Source organism: Papio anubis, chromosome 8, assembly GCF_008728515.1.
Source record: "Papio anubis isolate 15944 chromosome 8, Panubis1.0, whole genome shotgun sequence".
Lineage (NCBI taxonomy): Eukaryota > Metazoa > Chordata > Mammalia > Primates > Cercopithecidae > Papio > Papio anubis.
In genome coordinates this window covers 127,301,056-127,318,740 of record NC_044983.1, presented here as the reverse complement: position 1 = coordinate 127,318,740, position 17,685 = coordinate 127,301,056, and the positions used below count along the sequence as shown (strand labels likewise).

Sequence of the window (17,685 nt, the reverse complement as noted above, 5' to 3'; positions counted from 1 at the left end):
TGAATGAACCTGACTCTAAGATTCTTTCAGCTGTTAAGTCTTTTAAATCAGGAATCGTACACGTGTACAGCTGTAACCTTTATGCAGGTGAAGTAGGATAAGAAAAGCAAAGGGTCAGCAAATAGAACAGTGCAAGAGGTATTATGGCCAAAACCAGTGAGCAAGATGGGGGACACATGAAATTATAAACCAAATGCTCCCAGATTTAGTCTTGTTCTTAAATACCAGATTAGATGGTGCTATCTTGGACATCTTTTGCTTGACTTCACATCCTCTAATCCTCACATATCCCTTCAGACCCTGCTGTGATAACAGTTTCCACACAGACTCTGACTGCCTCATAGAAGTGGAATGGCAATGCCTGCGTGCTTGCTGTACTGCTGTACTTCCTGCCTTTTGGCACAGGACTTCCCCGAGAAAGAGGTATGGGAAACCTGGGGTAACAGTTCAGCACTCAAGCACAAACAGTCCAAAAATGTGGGGGAGTTAATGACCACAGGGCCACCTTCAGCCATGAACAGAAGCCAAATAATAGATGCTTTCCCAATTCTTCATCCCCTGGGAAGTTTTGAGATTATTTTTATATTTTTATGAGACTCCTTAGAATGTCCAGTGGAATGGTTATGCAGGCACCTCAAGTGACAGGCAATCAAGAAATCCTCTTAACCGGCTTTTTCTGCTTCCATGTTAGATCAATTTCGAAAGTAATACCTGCACATACTCTTGTCTCAGGCTCTGCTTTAGAGAAACCTAGGCTAAGACAGTGCCTTCCTAAGAGTCTGCCTCTGATTCAACATACAGGTAAAAGGCTGAATACAGCAAAACTAAGAGGCAGAGTTTGATGTTCCACCTCGCCTCTGCTTAAAACTTCATTGAACTCTCAGATGAGAGAACAGGTAACAGGATCACAGCAAGAGTTGGAAGGAAAGTATATGGGATAGCACAGCAAACACCGTGCTCATTTTATACCCATGCAAACAGGTTCACAAACGTGGAATGGCTGGCCTAAGACTGCAGAGCTGAGGGCTGCCCAGTTGCTTATGTCCCAGTGTAGTGAACTTAAGGATGATTATTAATCACTTACTGAATGCTTATTCTGTGTCATGTAGGTGTGGCACAGGGAACCTCTTCTAAGTGGTTCACTTACTCCTCACCGCTAACCTTGGAGAGCAGAACTTACCATACTCATTTTACAGATGAGAACTTCATGGATCAAAGTTCAGTCATTGGCCTAAGGTCACTCAGCCAGGTAGTGGTGGTGCTGAATTTGTGAACAAGAGCCGGAGCTCCTCACCGCTATGCTACATTGCCTAACAAAGGAGGTTCAGGCTATGAAGCACATCTGTGTAAGTGGTAGAATAAGCTTTGTAAGTGGTAGAATAAGCAAACCGGGGGTTGGGAGAGATAGGGTACTGAGAGTGTGTGTGTGTGTGTATATATATATATCTCTTATTTTTTTTTTTAAGAGCTGCTTTGTGTAATTTATACGACAAAGAGGTAGGGTTGAAAAGACAATCATTAAGACTGACACAGAGATGGCAACTACATTTTCACAAGCACACACTGTGAACTTTACCTTACTATGTCTTGTCATGACTAGCAGTTATCATTCTGATATTCCAATGTACATGGGAATGAATCCACTTGGCAAATTGATTTCTACTAAAGCTCTTCATTTTTTGTTTTTGAGATGGGGTCATGCTTTGTCAACCAGACTGGAGTATAGTGGCATGATCCTAGCTCACTGCAGCCTTGAACTATTGGGCTCAAAAGAAGCTCTTCATTTTTAATTTAAGCAAATATTGAATAAATTTAATTAAATGTAACAATAGCTATTATAAAAAATGAACTTAAATACAAGTAATCTGATTTATGTTTTATTGCTTACATACGAATTGCACAGTGAATTTTTACATTTCAAAAACTAACTTTATTACATTTAATACAGATATAAGCATGAATAAGACAAATTAGTTCCATTTTCAGACAGGAAGAAAAACATTTTGGGTAGGGAGAAGTTAATTGCTGGTAAAGTGTAGTACTATTATTCTAAAAGATAATGAGTTCAGAAATATTAAGGAAGTATGTGGGTGTGTGCGCATAGGTATTCAGGTAAACTCCAATAACAATAAAACTCTGTAAGTGGTCACAGACAACACAAGTACAGGAGGAACATTTAAATGTTAACTGTTTAATGTCATGAAAGAAAGAGTGATATAAGCAACTCAATACAGCAAAAAGAGAATGATTAACAATTTATTGAGTTTTATATATCTACAAAAATATAGCAATACAGTGAACTTCACCAAATCCTAAATGTTCACTACCTGAACTGGCTACAACACCATGTGCACACCTCGTTCCTGCAGAATCTCCTGCAGATATGGGAGAGGCAGCCAGTGAACAGATCCATTTCTTGGGAATCCTTGTCAACAAGACCAGTTCAGAAATCCAGGATATAAAGAAGCCTACTGTAATTTAAAAACAGTAACAAAAACCCCGACAAAACCCAAATCAACAAAGACCAAGATAAAGGTGTGATAAACATTAATCGTAATGGTTTTCCTTTACATGCAATACATGCATTTTAAAATCACTAAGAAACATGAAATTTTGTAGAGCAAAGTTTGTGTTTCACAGAAGTGCAAATGAATATTTTACTTTTTATACTATTAAATTATATATATTTTTCCATACAAAAGCACACAGTGTTAATCTATAAAATGACATCCAAGTGGATGATGATTGTTTTTGCATGTCCCCCTGCTTAGATTTTTTTAAAATATATAGTCAAAAATTAACATCCTTCTTTAAAAATACAGAAGGAAAAAAGGGCAATAAAAAAAATACAACTTGGCTTTACTGACTGGTGTAGCATTTTACCTGATCAAGAGGCAAAGTTCCAGTGACAACTGCCACAGGGCCCTTCAGTCCTCCAGTGGTAACGACTCCACTGTCACTCTGAAACAAATCTTGTTGATCCACATTTAAGAAGCAGCCCAGGATCTTTCAGTGTCATTTCATACGTTTCAATGACTAGACTGGTTTTCAAGATGTTGCGCTTTTCTTTAAATATTCAGAAACTTTCAAGTATGCTTGTCCTATTATCATTTCCTTACTTTTTTCCATTTCTACTACAGGTGCCCAAATAGCCATAAACACAAACATCCCATTCTTCACTGCAATTTTTTAAACAAAAACAAAAGCCAAAAATTAAACTCTCTTCTAGGCTACAGTTTTTGATATGTATGCTGTTTTATGTAAAAAGAAATGGAATCTGAAAAGATAGAACTATAAACAGGTGACTTTATAAAAATGTCCTAAGAGAATTTTCTGAGTTACAAAGAAAGCTGTTCATTTTACCACGTGATAGAATTCACTAAGATGTAAGTACTGTTATGGGTCTGTCAGTGTATGTGTAGAGTGCACCTGTGATCTTGGTAGCTGAAATCAAAAGCAGCTTAAATTGACGAACTTTAGCACACTTGATTGTTAAAACACAGGCAGCTTTTCAAATATAATATAACTGATTCTAAACAGATGCGTACAAGTCACAGTTCAAATCTTGCAAATTAAAAGTCCATCTGGGGAATTTTTTGACTATGAGGATCTAAAACAATGCACAATATACAAATGTAAATAAATGTACTCTTAATGGAAATCAAAATGTACAGACTCTTCACAGGTGAACTAATAGCTGTTTTAAATGTCTTTTTTCTGCACTAAATATATATCTCATTTAACTAATGGAGCCACAGCAAAATACTACTATAATTTCAAAGCACAGCCTGTAAACTAATACATCTTATGATGTAAAAATATTGCACAGTTTGGTACTCCAAGAGTAAGCTCTACACTTGTCAAGCAGAATGGTCAAACTCTTGGCAGGAAACCCAGTATTACAAGAACCGGACAATTTAAAGTATGGCGTTTTTAGGGTCATTTTCGAGGAATGCTATTCAACAGATATCCTATTATTGTGAAGATGAGGAATGCCTATCACATATTATTACAGTAACTGAATAGCAGGGTGCCTATCCCAGCTTATCTAAAGCATGGTGACAAAAAGCCACTGAACAGTTTTACAGCCCCAGGACTAGGAATATATTTAAATGTATCTGCCTTTGCAGAAAACAATAACAAAAATTCTACATCTAAGCGGCCGTGTAGATGTTTAAGAGAGAAACAATTTATACAGTTTCAATCCTCTGAAGGCTTACTTTTGAAAAAACATTACATTTGTGAAAAGTTTAAAATATACTACTTAACAGTGGAATAAAGTGAAACCAAAACATGTTCAACTTAAAAGGCAACAGGAACCTCAAAGCAAATTAACATGGCATAAATCTATCTTTGAAAGTACTTGAAATTATATATAGCTCCAAAACTTCTAATATGGTATGCCAAGCATTTGGTTAAAGATATGTTCCATCATTATTTTCAAGAAGTATGTTAATACACATTAGGTAAACCCTGAAAGCTCAGCTTGGCTGTAATTTTTAGGCCTTACAAATCATATGCTGAGGTCTTCATGAGCCAATCAGTACACACAAAGATCTGGAAACTTCATCTCATAGACTGGGACAGATTGGTATTGGGCATGCCCAGAAGTAATGGTCAGTGTTCCTGATGGACTGGGAGGAGGACTGTAAAAGAACAAAAGAACATGGTCAGGAGGTGTACTCACAAGCTGTTCGTGTCACCGAGTATTCTGTCTACTATCTGCAAATATCAAAGTCAGACTCCTCAAATGCAGAGATCAATGACATTGTAGTTACTGGCCAACTACAAGGCTGCATGGGAAACAGACCACAGTAGTGTCAAACTGTTTTTAAGTCTAAAGCAGACATTTTCCTTGGAAAATATGTATATACAATTTTAAATGCGATTATACTCTACCCATTCTTGTAAGCTGCCTTGTTTCATTAGTAAAAAATCATTTCATGTATACAGATATTATGTTTTTGATGATAGCATGGTATTTCATTATACAGATATATCATACTTGATTTAATCCAGAGAACAAATGCAGGTTCATTTTCATTTTTTCATCATAATAATGTTAACAAGTCTGTTCTTACACATACATAATTTTATTCTGACTGATTGTCTCCTTGGTTTATAGTCTTATGAGCAGAATTTCTGCATCGAAGTGTATTCAAAATTTTGACTTTGGTACATACATATTGCCGGAATACCAGCAATTTACACTTTCAGCTTTTCAGTGTACCTTTTACACTGTTACAAATATTAGATATAGTCAGTCTTTTTAAAACAGCTTTGCCAATCTGAGAGGCAGGAGGTAATTCTTTCTTATTTTCATTTTTAATTTTTATGTTACTATTAATGGCAAGTATCTTTGTAGTATCCATTTTAGGTTTCTTTGAAAATGTAAACTGCCTCTAATCCTACTCAGATATTTTTCTCTTATCAATTTAGGAAACTAACCTTTTGTCATATGATACAAATGCTTTCCTCTAATTCATTATTTCTCAATTTTTTTTGTTGCCAAATGCTTGAAAACCTTACCAGAAAATCAATTATTTCCTTGTAATTTTTAGTTTTTGAGTTATGCTAAGAACAGCGTTCCCTCTATGTCAAGACTACAAGAAATACTGCTGTATTAATTCTACTGTTTTTATGTATTTTTCTAAACAATGAGTGAAGTTGTCTATTTTGGTAAAAGCAGTGAAGTGGAAATCTTCCCCCAACCCTGCCTCACTGGTCAGTAGTGTTTAGCAGTTGTCCAAACGAGATTAACTCAACAGTTGCTCTTTTCCTTGAAAATCTGAAATCTTATCTTTACCACAGATACCTTCTATACTTGAATTTTCCTCTCTTCCACTTACCCATTGCAGGTCCAATCTGATGTAAGTACCAAAGATCTGTCATATGTTTTTCTACCAAGCAAGGCAAATGCTCCCTTGTTTCTTTCTACAGCATTTTCCTGACTGCTCTTGCATGTGGATTATTTCACATTGCCCTTAGCATCATTTGTTCAAATACTTAAAAAAAATTATCTTACTAAAATGATAGCTCAATCTACAGAAAACTGATGTCTATATCAACTTCCTATTCAAGAATAAGATGTTTTCATTTGTACAAATATTCTTAAGCATATTTCAGAGATATATAGTTTCTTCATTTAAGTCTTATATAGTTCTTTGAATTTATTAGTTCATGGTTAAGAATGTTTTCATTTTAATAAATGCACAGATATTAATTTCATATAATTATTTTTAACTGTAAATTATCCTCAATTGTTAAGTTATTCAGTTGGTTTTCTTCTATTTTCCTGATATATCTATTTTTGGTAACTAATAATTTTGGAATTGCTCCAGATTTATAATACACTTAAATTTTTTATTAAGGGATAATTTTCACAGAGTGAAATACACTGATCTTAAGTGTACTGTTTGACAAAAATTGACAAATGTATACACTCATGTAAATCACACCCATGTAAATCATAGTCCAATAGAGATAATGAACACTTTCTTTTTTTTTGAGATGGAGTTTTACTCTTGCCACCCAGGCTGGATTGCAATGGTGTGATCTTGGCTCACTACAACCTCCTCCTCCCGGGTTCAAGAGATACTGAACACTTTCAATCACCCCGAAAATGTTTCACGTCCCTAACTAGTCAATTTCTCCCCACTCTGACATACCCATACACATACATCCTCATGCAACAACTATGTTCTGATCTCCATCACTGAAGATTAGTGGTGCTTGTTCTTAACCTTCATGTAAATGGTCTATACAGGCGCTATGAACAGTCCAACAAACTGTCTTTTTATGTCTGATTCCTGTTACTTAATATGTTTTTTGGATTTATCCCAAAAATTGTGTTCCTTTTTATTGCTGAATAGTATTTCATTATATTATCATCATTTGTCTGTTCTCGTGATAATGGACATTCGGCAACTATGAATAAAGCTGTCATAAACATTCACATGTCTTTTTGTGAATATACTCAGTTCTGTCATTTTAATGGGCACAAAATCGTATCTTGCTATTTAAATTTGCATTTCCTTGTTAACTAATGATTTTAAACACTTTTACACATGCTTATTGGCGATTCAAACATTCCTTTTGTAAAATGTCTACTGTCTTGGCCATTTTGAAAATTGTCTTTATTTTTCAGTTGTAGGGGTTCTTTATCAGATATCGGTACTGTGTATACTGTATTTTCTCAGTTTGTGGTCTGCCTTTTCATATTCTTACTGGAGTCTTTTAAGGGTAAGTTTTTAATTTACATGAAGACCAATTTACCAATTTTGTTTAGTACTCTGTGTGTCCTAAGAAATCTTTTTGCTCATTTTAAGACTGAAAGGACTCTTTCCTATGTTTTGTTTTAGAAGTTTTGGTGTTAGATTTTACATAGACATTGATTACCCAACTTAATAATTAATGTTTATGTTCAGTGGAAGGTAGGGATTGAGATTAGTATTTTTCTCTGAGGTTATCTAGTGGTTCCAGGACATTTGTTTAAAATATTTTCTTTTCCTCATTAAATTGTTTTGATTCCTTTATCAAAAATCACTTAAGTTTTTGATAGGACTCTCTATTCTGTTATCTTGATCTCTTTGTGTACTCTTGTATCAATAATGTCTTGACTTCTTTGGCTTTATAAATCAAGTATTGAAATTAGGCAACGTAAATTCTTCAACTTTATTTTTCCTTTTCAAAACAGTTAGCTACTCCAGGTCCTTTGTACTTTCATCTGAATCTTAAAATCAATTTACACGTTTTTACAAAAAAAAAAAAAGTCTGTTGGGGTTTTGATTGACATTTTATTGAAGCTACAGATCAACTTGAAAGAAACAGCATATAAACAATATTTAATCCTTCAGTCCATGAACATGGTATATCTCTCCTTCATTTAGGTATTCTTTAATTTCTCTCATTCATATTTTACATTCATAACAGAAATCTTACATACTGTTAAATTATGGCTAAATATTTTTTTAATGCTATGTTTAAAAATTTACTCTTGCAATTGTTTGTTGTTAACATATAGATATACAACTGAATTTTGAATACTGACCTTGAATACCTTGAATCCTGTGACCTTACTAAAATTCATTTAATTCATGTAATAACTCTAGTAGGTTTTTTTTTTTTTTGGTCTTGATTACTTAAGATTTTCCACATATACAACCATGTCATCTGTGAAAAGATAGTTTCATTTCTTCCTTTCTCATCTTTATATTTTTCATTTTTTTCACTTTACTTACCTAAGATTTCCAATACAATGTTGACATAGTGAGAGTAGACATCCTTGACCCAGTTTTAGGTGAAAGGCATCAGACTTTCATCATTATATATAACACCAGCAATAGATTTTTTGTAATTACTCTTTATCAGATTAAGTTCCCTTCTATTCCAAATTTTCTGATAATTTTTGTCTTAAATGAACATTGAGCTTTTTCAAATGCTTTTTTTTCTGCTACTGGTGTGATCATGCAACTTTACTCTCTTAATTAATGTGGTGAATTTTGCTGACTGATCAACTTTCTAATGTAAAACTGATCTTGCTTTCCTCATAGTAACCCCATTTATTTAGGCCATATCATCAGTTTTATACATTTGCTAACATTTTGATAAAGATTTCTATGACTATATTCAAGAGGGGTACTTGTCTATAATTTTTTTTTTAAAATTATTATACTTCATGTTCTAGGGTACATGTGCACAACGTGCAGGTTTGTTACATATGTATACATGTGCCATGTTGGTGTGCTGCACCCATTAACTCGTCATTTACATTAGGTATATCTCCTGATGCTATCCCTCCCCTCTCCCCCTTCCCCACAATAGGCCCCAGTGTGTGATGTTCCCCTTCCTGTGTCCAAGTGATCTCATTGTCCAATTCCCACCTATGAGTGAGAACATGCGGTGTTTGGTTTTCTGTTCTTGTGATAGTTTGCTGAGGATGATGGTTTCCTGCTGCATCCATGTCCCTACAAAGGACACGAACTCATCCTTTTTTATGGCTGCATAGTATTCCATGGTGTATATGTGCCACATTTTCTTAATCCAGTCTGTCACTGATGGACATTTGGGTTAATTCCAAGTCTTTGCTATTGTGAACAGTGCTGCAATAAACACACATGTGCATGTGTCTTTATAGCAGCATGATTTATAATCCTTTGGGTATATACTCAGTAATGGGATGGCTGCGTCAAATGGTATTTCTAGTTCTAGATCCTTGAGGAATCACCATACTGTTTTCCACAATGGTTGAACTAGTTTACAGTCCCACCAACAGTGTAAAAGTGTTCCTATTTCTCCACATCCTCTCCAGCACCTGTTGTTTCCTGACTTTTTAATGATTACCATTTTAACTTGTGTGAGATGGTATCTCATTGTGGTTTTTATCTTTGTCTCATTTTATGTTGAAGTTATGCTGGCCTCATGAGTTAGAAAATGTTTCTACCTCCTTTGTTTCCTGAATATATATGAAACTGGTATTATTTCTTACCTAAATGTATGATAAAAGTAAGCAGTGAAGTTAAATGCATTTTCTTGTAGGATGCTTTTAAATTTCAAATCTATTTCAACAGTTAGAGGGTTATTTGGATGTTTTACTACTTTTTGTGTCAATTTTAGTTAGTTTTGACTTTCAATGATTTTTGCCCATTTCATCTAAATTGTTGAATTTATTGTCATAAAATTGTTTTATCACATTCCTTTATTATAATTCTTTTTTATTTGTAATATTGATAATCTGTGTTTTCTCTCTTTTTCTTCCTTAACACTGACTAGAGGTTTACCAATTTTATCAACTGTTTCAAAGAACAAACTTTTACGTTTGTTAATATTTCTTGTTGTCTTATTGCCTATTTTCTGTTTCACTGACTTCTGATATACTTAGTTTAGCTTACATTGTTCTTCTTTCTCTAATGTCTTACCAAAAGTCATTCACTACTTTCAGATCTCTCTTCTTTGCAAGCAAAAGCATCTAAAGATATAAAATTGTTCCTGAGCAAGATTTTAGCTTCATCTTACAAAACTTTGATAGGTATTTTCAGTTTAAAATGTTTTCTAATTCCTCCTTTCATTTCTTCTTTAAGATATGGGTGTCTTTTAATTTCCAGACATTTGAAATTTTTCTAGATATGTGTTAATGAATTACATATTTTTTTTTGTGGCAAGAGAACATACTCAACATGATGTCTTAACATGTCAGTTTCCTGACATTTACTTACATTTGTTATAGTCCCACATTTTTCTATTTTGTGAATGTTGTATGTACACTTCAAAAGAAACTATATTCTGTATTTGCCTAGCATAGTGTTTTTTAAAGGCCACTTAAGTTGACTGAAATGGTTCAAATCTTATATCCTTTCTGCATTTTTGTCTTCTTGTTGGTTATGTTTTAGTACTCTTATAAGAGGAACATTAAAATTTGCAATTATAATGCAAAGAAACAGGAAAGTATCGTGAGAATAAGCAGTGTCACACACATTTCTTTCCAAACTATATGTATCTTGTCCTTTAAATTCTTTGACATGTGTGTGTGGGGTCTGGTGGGAGGTGTGGGTGTGTGGTGTTCTAAGGGCCTTTTCTACTAATTCTAATAACTGGGTTATCTGTGAGGCTGCTTATTCTCACTGTATTTTACAGCTTCTTTGCCTTTCTTGTTTTTTTTAACCATACTCAGGTATGGTTAAAATGTAAATGAAAGAACAGTGGGAGTGAAGTATAATATTGTGTGTTCTGTTTCTTTTATGGAGAATACAAACTCTTTCCACTGTCTGATGGTTAGGGTGAGGCAAATTAACCAGAGGAAATGTATCAGACAGGACCTGAAAACTCTGAAGACGCATTTCTATAAAGTCTGTTTAGTTTCTCCATAAAGCTGTTCCAGAGCTACTGCTTCCTAAATAGGTGACCCTGTATAAGTTACCTAACTTCCATGTATCTGTTTATAAACATGTAAAATGAGAATAATCACTATCTGTTTGTTAGGGTCTGTTGCAGATATTAAATAAAATAATACATTTAGCACAGTGCTTAGAACAACACAGGTGCTTAAAAATGTTAATTATTAGTAGTAACTTTTCAATGAATGTAAGTATTAGCAGTAGCTGTGGTACCAATGAAACAGAATTAGTTATAATACTCTAAAATATTAAATTCATATAATTATCTTAGTTTGACTACATGTAATATGGTGATCTCTAGCAACATGCCTTTTAAGAACATCAGTTATGGATTTGAATTTTGACTTTGTCACTCGCTAGCTGTATGACCTTCAGCAAGTTATTTTACTTTTCTCTAAGCCTTGGTGTCTTCACCTGAAAAATGAACAAAATAGTGTCTACCTACCTTTCAGGGCTATGGTGAGGATTAGCAGAAATAACAGATATAAACCATGTAGCATAAGATCAAGTACACAGCAGACATTTACTACTAAAAGTTTGAAATTTAGTCATCAAAGAAGTAAATGCCCATACCCAGCAATTTTAATTGAATCCTAAGTCTAGCACAATAGTCCCCGACCTTTTTGGCACCAGGGACCACTTTTGTGGAAGACAATTTCTCCACGGATGGGGACTGGGGGGATGATTTCAGGATGAAACTGTTCCACCTCAGATCATCAGGCATTAGATTCCCATAAGGAATCTAATGGGATCCCCTGCATGAGCAGTAGTTCACAATAGGGTTCCCACTCCTGTAAGAATCTAATGCCGCACTGATCTGACAGGAAGCGGAGCTCAGACAGTAATGTTCGCTTGCTCGCCGCTCACCTCCTGCTGTGGAGCTTGGTTCCTAACAGGCCATGGGCCAGTACAGGTCTCTGGACTAAGGGTTGGGGACCCCTTTTCTAGCACATGTTGAATATTTTATTGTAATTTTCTGTTCTTAAATTTTGTAAATGAGTGATTCTCAACTTAAAGAGTGTAGCAGGTATGGCAGGGAAATGTCTAGAGTAAGATATATAATGACAAAAATGTGCCTTGCTTATCAAAGCAGAAAAAAGGCTGAAATAAAAAAGCAAGTTGCCTAGAGCATTTACCTATCTAATATTAATATAATACAGGGTTGAAGCAAAACAGACTTACTTAATCAAGCTAAAAATATAAAAGATATGGCAGATACAGAAAAAATTTCCAGAAGCATAGACATATCTACTGGCCGCCTCTCACAAAAGCAGGTTTCCATACTGCCTCTCCTTCCTTCAGGTGCTACATTTCTTACTAATGTACAGACATAGGATAATCAAAGAGCACAATAATTCACAACAGAACTGAAATGAATATGATGTAAAAAAGCTAAAGGAAAGTTCAATAATTCAAACGAGCTATCTGCATAGGTAGACTTATTACCGCCCTGAAAAGAACCATGAGGCTGACATATTAAAATGCAGTTTCTGCAGGACAAAACGATTCAATATGAGCAATTTCCTAATTAAGCATAATATTAGAATATGGGTCTTTCAAATTACCCAGATGTCCTTATGAGATCATCAGGAAGGAATGAATAATCTAAAAAAGCAGCTAAAAAGCTAGAGGACAACTAGTCAAGAAAGGGTATCAGACTCTGCCTAAAAAACAGAATCACTATTAAGCAAAGGATCACCTATATGATCTTATGTTAATCCTAAATGCAAAGCATTACTTTAACATCATAACTTAAACATAATGAACCACAAATTCATAGGGGTCCGACAGTTTCTATTTGCATATGTGTGTTATTGCTACTGTGGTAACAAAACTCTTACCGTATGGTGAGTTCCAATATTTGAGCAAGTCTATCATGAAGCAAATTTGCCTGCAAAAAAGAAAAAAATGTTAAGAACGGATTATTTTCTAAGAATCTATATATAATAATAGCAATGTAATTTAAGAGACAAAGTGTAATTGTGACTATTAAGCTGATTAAGTACACAATGCTTTAACATTTTGGTTTGATCTGTTTTACCTATTAGAATTTAATGTAAGGGTTGTCTTTTTCTCCCTTTCCTAGTCTCGATGTTAAAAACAAATCAACAAACACATAAAACAAAATACCTGCAGCAAAATCATGAAAACCACTGAAAAAAACTATCAAAAGAATAACAATCACTAATATTTAATTTGGGAAACCAGTTCCACCATTTCCATCAGCTTACATCACACAAAGAAATTATTTAGGCCTCATAGATATGCCTTCAGAGTTTTCAGTCCTTATCAGATATATTTTCCTGTGTTCTATTGATCTGACTAAAGCTTGGAACTTATCAACCAATCACTAAGTAAGAGTTTCCACAAAACAACAGCCCACCCACAATCCCTTCACCATTTGTTCACTTACTTTGGATTCACACTGTGCTGCTATTTCTTCAAAAGGTGCTTTCTGAAATTTCTCTATCACAAGACGCCTCTTTTCCTTTTCCTGTTCTTCCATTCCACTGGTATCTATATAAATATTTATAAAGACTCATTAAAGGGAATACATAATTTCACAGAACCCAGTCAATGACCATTAAGAGCTAATGATACATCATCCAAAATTAAGGGCAATTTACAGGGCTACTTTTACAAGAAAAAAATAAAAAGGCCTAACATACATGAAATATCTTAAGGCTAGAAAACACATGCACAAAAACAAAACAAAACAAAACAAAACAACACAACTAAGGGTTAGTACTACACAGCACAAGATTCCCTTTCATAGAATGCCTTTTTCTCTCTTACCAAAAAACAGCAAGGGAATGGGAGCTTCCTACAAGTCCAACTACTTCACGGTCCTTCCCGAAGGATGATTCTTTTATATAACAATGTTCTTGCATATATGAGGTACTACATAAAATATTTGCTAAATTGAATCTTGGTACTGAGTGGAATAACTGAAATACGAACGGGGTCATTTGGAACCATGTTGTTATAGCCTTTTCCATTTATTTACCATAATTTGGGAAGGAATTTTCTTGGTCTTATGATGATGTATGGTCTGGCCAAAGTTTGTGGGAAAGTAAATTAATAAATGTCTTCTTTTATATCACTGCCATAATTGTGTCTACTTGTTCAGGAATATGACCCTGATGGGACAAGACAATTTTGAAGCCTAAAACATGTAGCTAAATAAATGATACATTTCTATAGAAGCCCCCAAGTGTTTTTGGTTTTGTTTTTGTAATGTCCCCTCTACTTATTCTGTCATTGAAAAAAGCAGCAGATAAAGATAAGTTAAATATCGGTAGTACTAACAAGTGCAAAATATCTCACCAATTGCTTTCTTCAATGCTTCAAAAGTGATTTCTTCAGTGTTACTAACCTAGAGAAAAGTGATTATAAGTGAAATCGAGAGTTAAAAAGGGTCAATATAAATAATACCTTTACCTAGTTACAAGTCATCTAAGAAGTTTTTCAGATTTGTTTTCTTCTTTGTGTTGGTCTGAGCTGTGATTATACTCTGCAGTACCAAATAATCTCCACTTTTTCACTAGTTCTAACAATGGCCTACTGCAGTGGTTCCCCAAAACAAGTCTATAGATTAGCATTAGACTGCAATAATTAACATACCCTAGGCAACAAAACCACCCTTGAATTACAGAACTCAGTCTCCACTTTGGTGATGCACAAGAAGATTTGAGTCTCACTGACTGAACACTGTGCTGTAAGTAAACGATGCTCTGAGACAAGTGAAGGCTGAGATTATATATAAATACATTTTTAGACATGTGATAAAAAACAACTAAGTACTCTACAGCCTCTATAATTTTGGTATCACACACAGTTTACAAATCAAAAGTGAAACTAAGATTTTAAACGATTGAAAAGTAAAAACCACTACTTCGGGAAGTATTTCTCTAAAGTCAATCACCAATTTATAATCTCTGAAACTATCCTTTTAACTTATGTCTTTCAAGTCTCTCTTGCTTTGAGATATGTAAAAAGGTATGAAAACAACTGCTTTAAAAAAAGGCAAAAATACATTTTATGGCATCAGCACATTTTTAGGAAAAATAATATATCTAGTTCCTATAGTATCTTTCAATAAAAATTAAGAAACGATACATGGGTACTTGCCTGGGAATCTGGTCATCCCTAATTTTAGCTCATGAGCTTCTTTTGCTAAGTCTAAGACAGCAAGACTAACGAAAGCAAAAGACTTCATTCTCTGCACCTTAGCTTCTCTGTAATACAAAGGCTTTAGCTGGAAATCAAGCAGCAAGAGTTCCACTCCCTCAGTTTTGCTACTGAGGGTTCATATTTCTAGTTGAAGTCAGATTAAACTTGGGAATCTTCAGTTGTTTTGTTCTAGATATCTGGAGCAGACATATAAGATTAGGCTCTGGCTGGTCAATTATTTGTACTTATAAGCATTCTAGTACTTCAGTGAAAAAAAGAAATTGCTTTTGTTCTTAGAACTGGCTAAGAGCTTCTGACTTTTGAGATACAACTCCAGTATAGGAAAAAGAACATGGGAGAAGTCAGAAGGCCAGCATTCTTGATATATATAATTTTTACTTATTACCTGTCAATCTCAGATAAGAGCTAAAATACCTTACCCTATTAACTCTTCTCTTTTTGTCCCTGTTTGCCTTAATTCAGATAATTATGATGCAGCTTCCTAGCATCAAGAGCCCCCAACTCACGCCATCAGTGTCCACCTTTTTTCTTTTTTTCTTTTTTTTTTTTTTTAACATCTCCTTTCTTTAATTCCCTTCAAGTCATTTGTTGCTCCTATTCATTCTACTTTAAAGTAGAGTATTCCTGCCCTCCTGTCCCTCTTTGTTACCTCCAGCCTGGCTACTCTAGATCCTCATTCCATCAACTGTGGACTATTACAAGGATCTCCTAACTGCCTCTACCTCCAGTCTCTTCTTTCTAATTTAGCCTTGTCACACTTGAGAGATTCTTTTTATGAAAACACATTTCTAATAATGACACTGACTAAATTTCGGTGTTTACCTACTTCCTATGAAGTTACATACAAAGCCCTCAGCCCGGTATACAACTTTCTATAATGTTCCTTCAGTCTTATCTCCCACTTGTCCCTTTCGTGAATCTTTTTTTTTTTTCTTTAAGACTAACTGCTTTATACTAGCATTTAATGATTCATGTTTTTATATACCATAGCTGGTAAATACAGGCTACATACTTTATTTGGTGATCTACCAAGCTACAATCTATTCCAACTCTAGAGGAAAAACTGGTTATGCTGGAGTTATAGAGAAGTGGTGCAAAGGCACCATCCTAAAGGAATTTCAACATTCCCTTTATAATCTAGGACTTTTGCTTTATCTATGATCTACAACACTAACCTAGACTATATAATGCCCTTGGGCCTACATAAAATCTACCATTCATCTTTTTCTAATTATAGTAGTTGTTATGTCACTTCCACAAATATCATAGTAATTTGATAGCATCTAGCACCACAGTGTGACTAACATTGACTAGATGTTAGCATACACACAGTATCTCCAGTTGTATTTGGGGAAAAAAGACAGGAGTACATGGATATAAAACAAAGATCTGTTATTTGTACCAGAATAAACAACAATCTTTTGCAGTCAACCAGTGACTTAATTTTGTACCAAAAAATTTAACATATACTCAAAATTTAATATATATAACATCCTACCCATGCCCTTAAATAATCAAGCACTTACTATAAGCTTTTAGAGAGAAGAGTAGTGTGATGATTTCAGGTTTTACTCATATCAATTATGCATATATAAGGAAGCAAAAAATCATGCCTATAGTGCTTTATTCTATTAGTCAAGCTGATAATTTTATCTCGGGAGACAGAGATGCCTCTGTTCTATTTTAGTCATATATCTTCTTGAATATGTTAATTTAAATTAGGTATCGTTATAAAAATGTGTGTATGCATATATATGTATATATATGCATATATATGCGTATATATACACATGTGTATATATGTGTATGCACATATGCATATATATATGCATGTATGCATATATATATATACAGATATATATATGCATTGGGAAGCATTCCTCTAAAGTCAATTACCAATTTATATTCTCTAAAAATAACTTTTACCTTGAGTCTCTCAAATCTCCCTCTTGCTTTGAGATATGTAAAAGGTATAAAATCAACTGCTTTATGATAAAAGTATCAGTAATACATTTTATGCCATGAGCACATTTTTAGAAGAAATAATAATATACATCTTTTTATCTATGGCAATTTTTAGAAAAAGTTCACCAAATGATTCTCAGTAGGCCAAGGTCGGAATTGCAAATGTCAGAACTGGCACATCTCAAGTGGACCAGGTATTTCAACAGACTAGAGTTTAGGGAAACAAAAGTTTGTGATGGTCTCCATCTAAACAACCTTCTGCCTCTCTCTCTTTTTTTAAATTGTAAGTTTAAAAAGCAAAAGCAAATACATCTGAGGATAAACTAGGATTATACATACAAACTATAAATAATTTTGATCAAATAAAAAAGTTATTTTTTATGAGCAATTTTCTTATCTGATTCATTGTAAGAAAATAGTTTGATATTTTGCTGCACCATTAACTGGTAAATATCTATTTGATGTGAATTTCTTCTGTCTGTTGTATGAAAGTAATTAATTAGTTTTAGCCTAGAAGATAGTATTATTCTGTCTTCTGGTATTTGAACAAACATCTCTAATATTCAAAAGCAGATTCCACAATGGTAAATGAGTCTGAAACTCAAATGTGCTCAAGTAAATGTGATACTAAACT

The 17,685-nt window shown here is 34.1% G+C and overlaps 1 protein-coding gene across 11 annotated transcripts in view; it reads right to left on the bottom strand.

The window, feature by feature from the left end:
- Positions 1–1,864: 1,864 nt before the first annotated feature.
- Positions 1,865–17,685, bottom strand: part of EFR3A (EFR3 homolog A) — a 101,582-nt gene continuing 85,761 nt past the window's right edge. For 9 of the 11 annotated variants that reach the window (XM_021942628.2, XM_021942629.2, XM_009213596.3 and 6 more), the window contains 4 exons: positions 14,220–14,268; positions 13,306–13,409; positions 12,734–12,783; positions 1,865–4,646 (listed from right to left, as the gene is read on the bottom strand). In XM_021942628.2, the coding sequence (XP_021798320.1) occupies positions 4,541–4,646; positions 12,734–12,783; positions 13,306–13,409; positions 14,220–14,268 (309 nt within the window). In that variant the 3' untranslated portion in view covers positions 1,865–4,540. Of the gene's footprint in view, positions 4,647–12,733; positions 12,784–13,305; positions 13,410–14,219; positions 14,269–15,023; positions 15,263–17,685 lie in introns of all 11 variants that reach the window. The other 2 variants (XR_002524022.2, XR_001905917.3) reach the window with 1 other exon arrangement.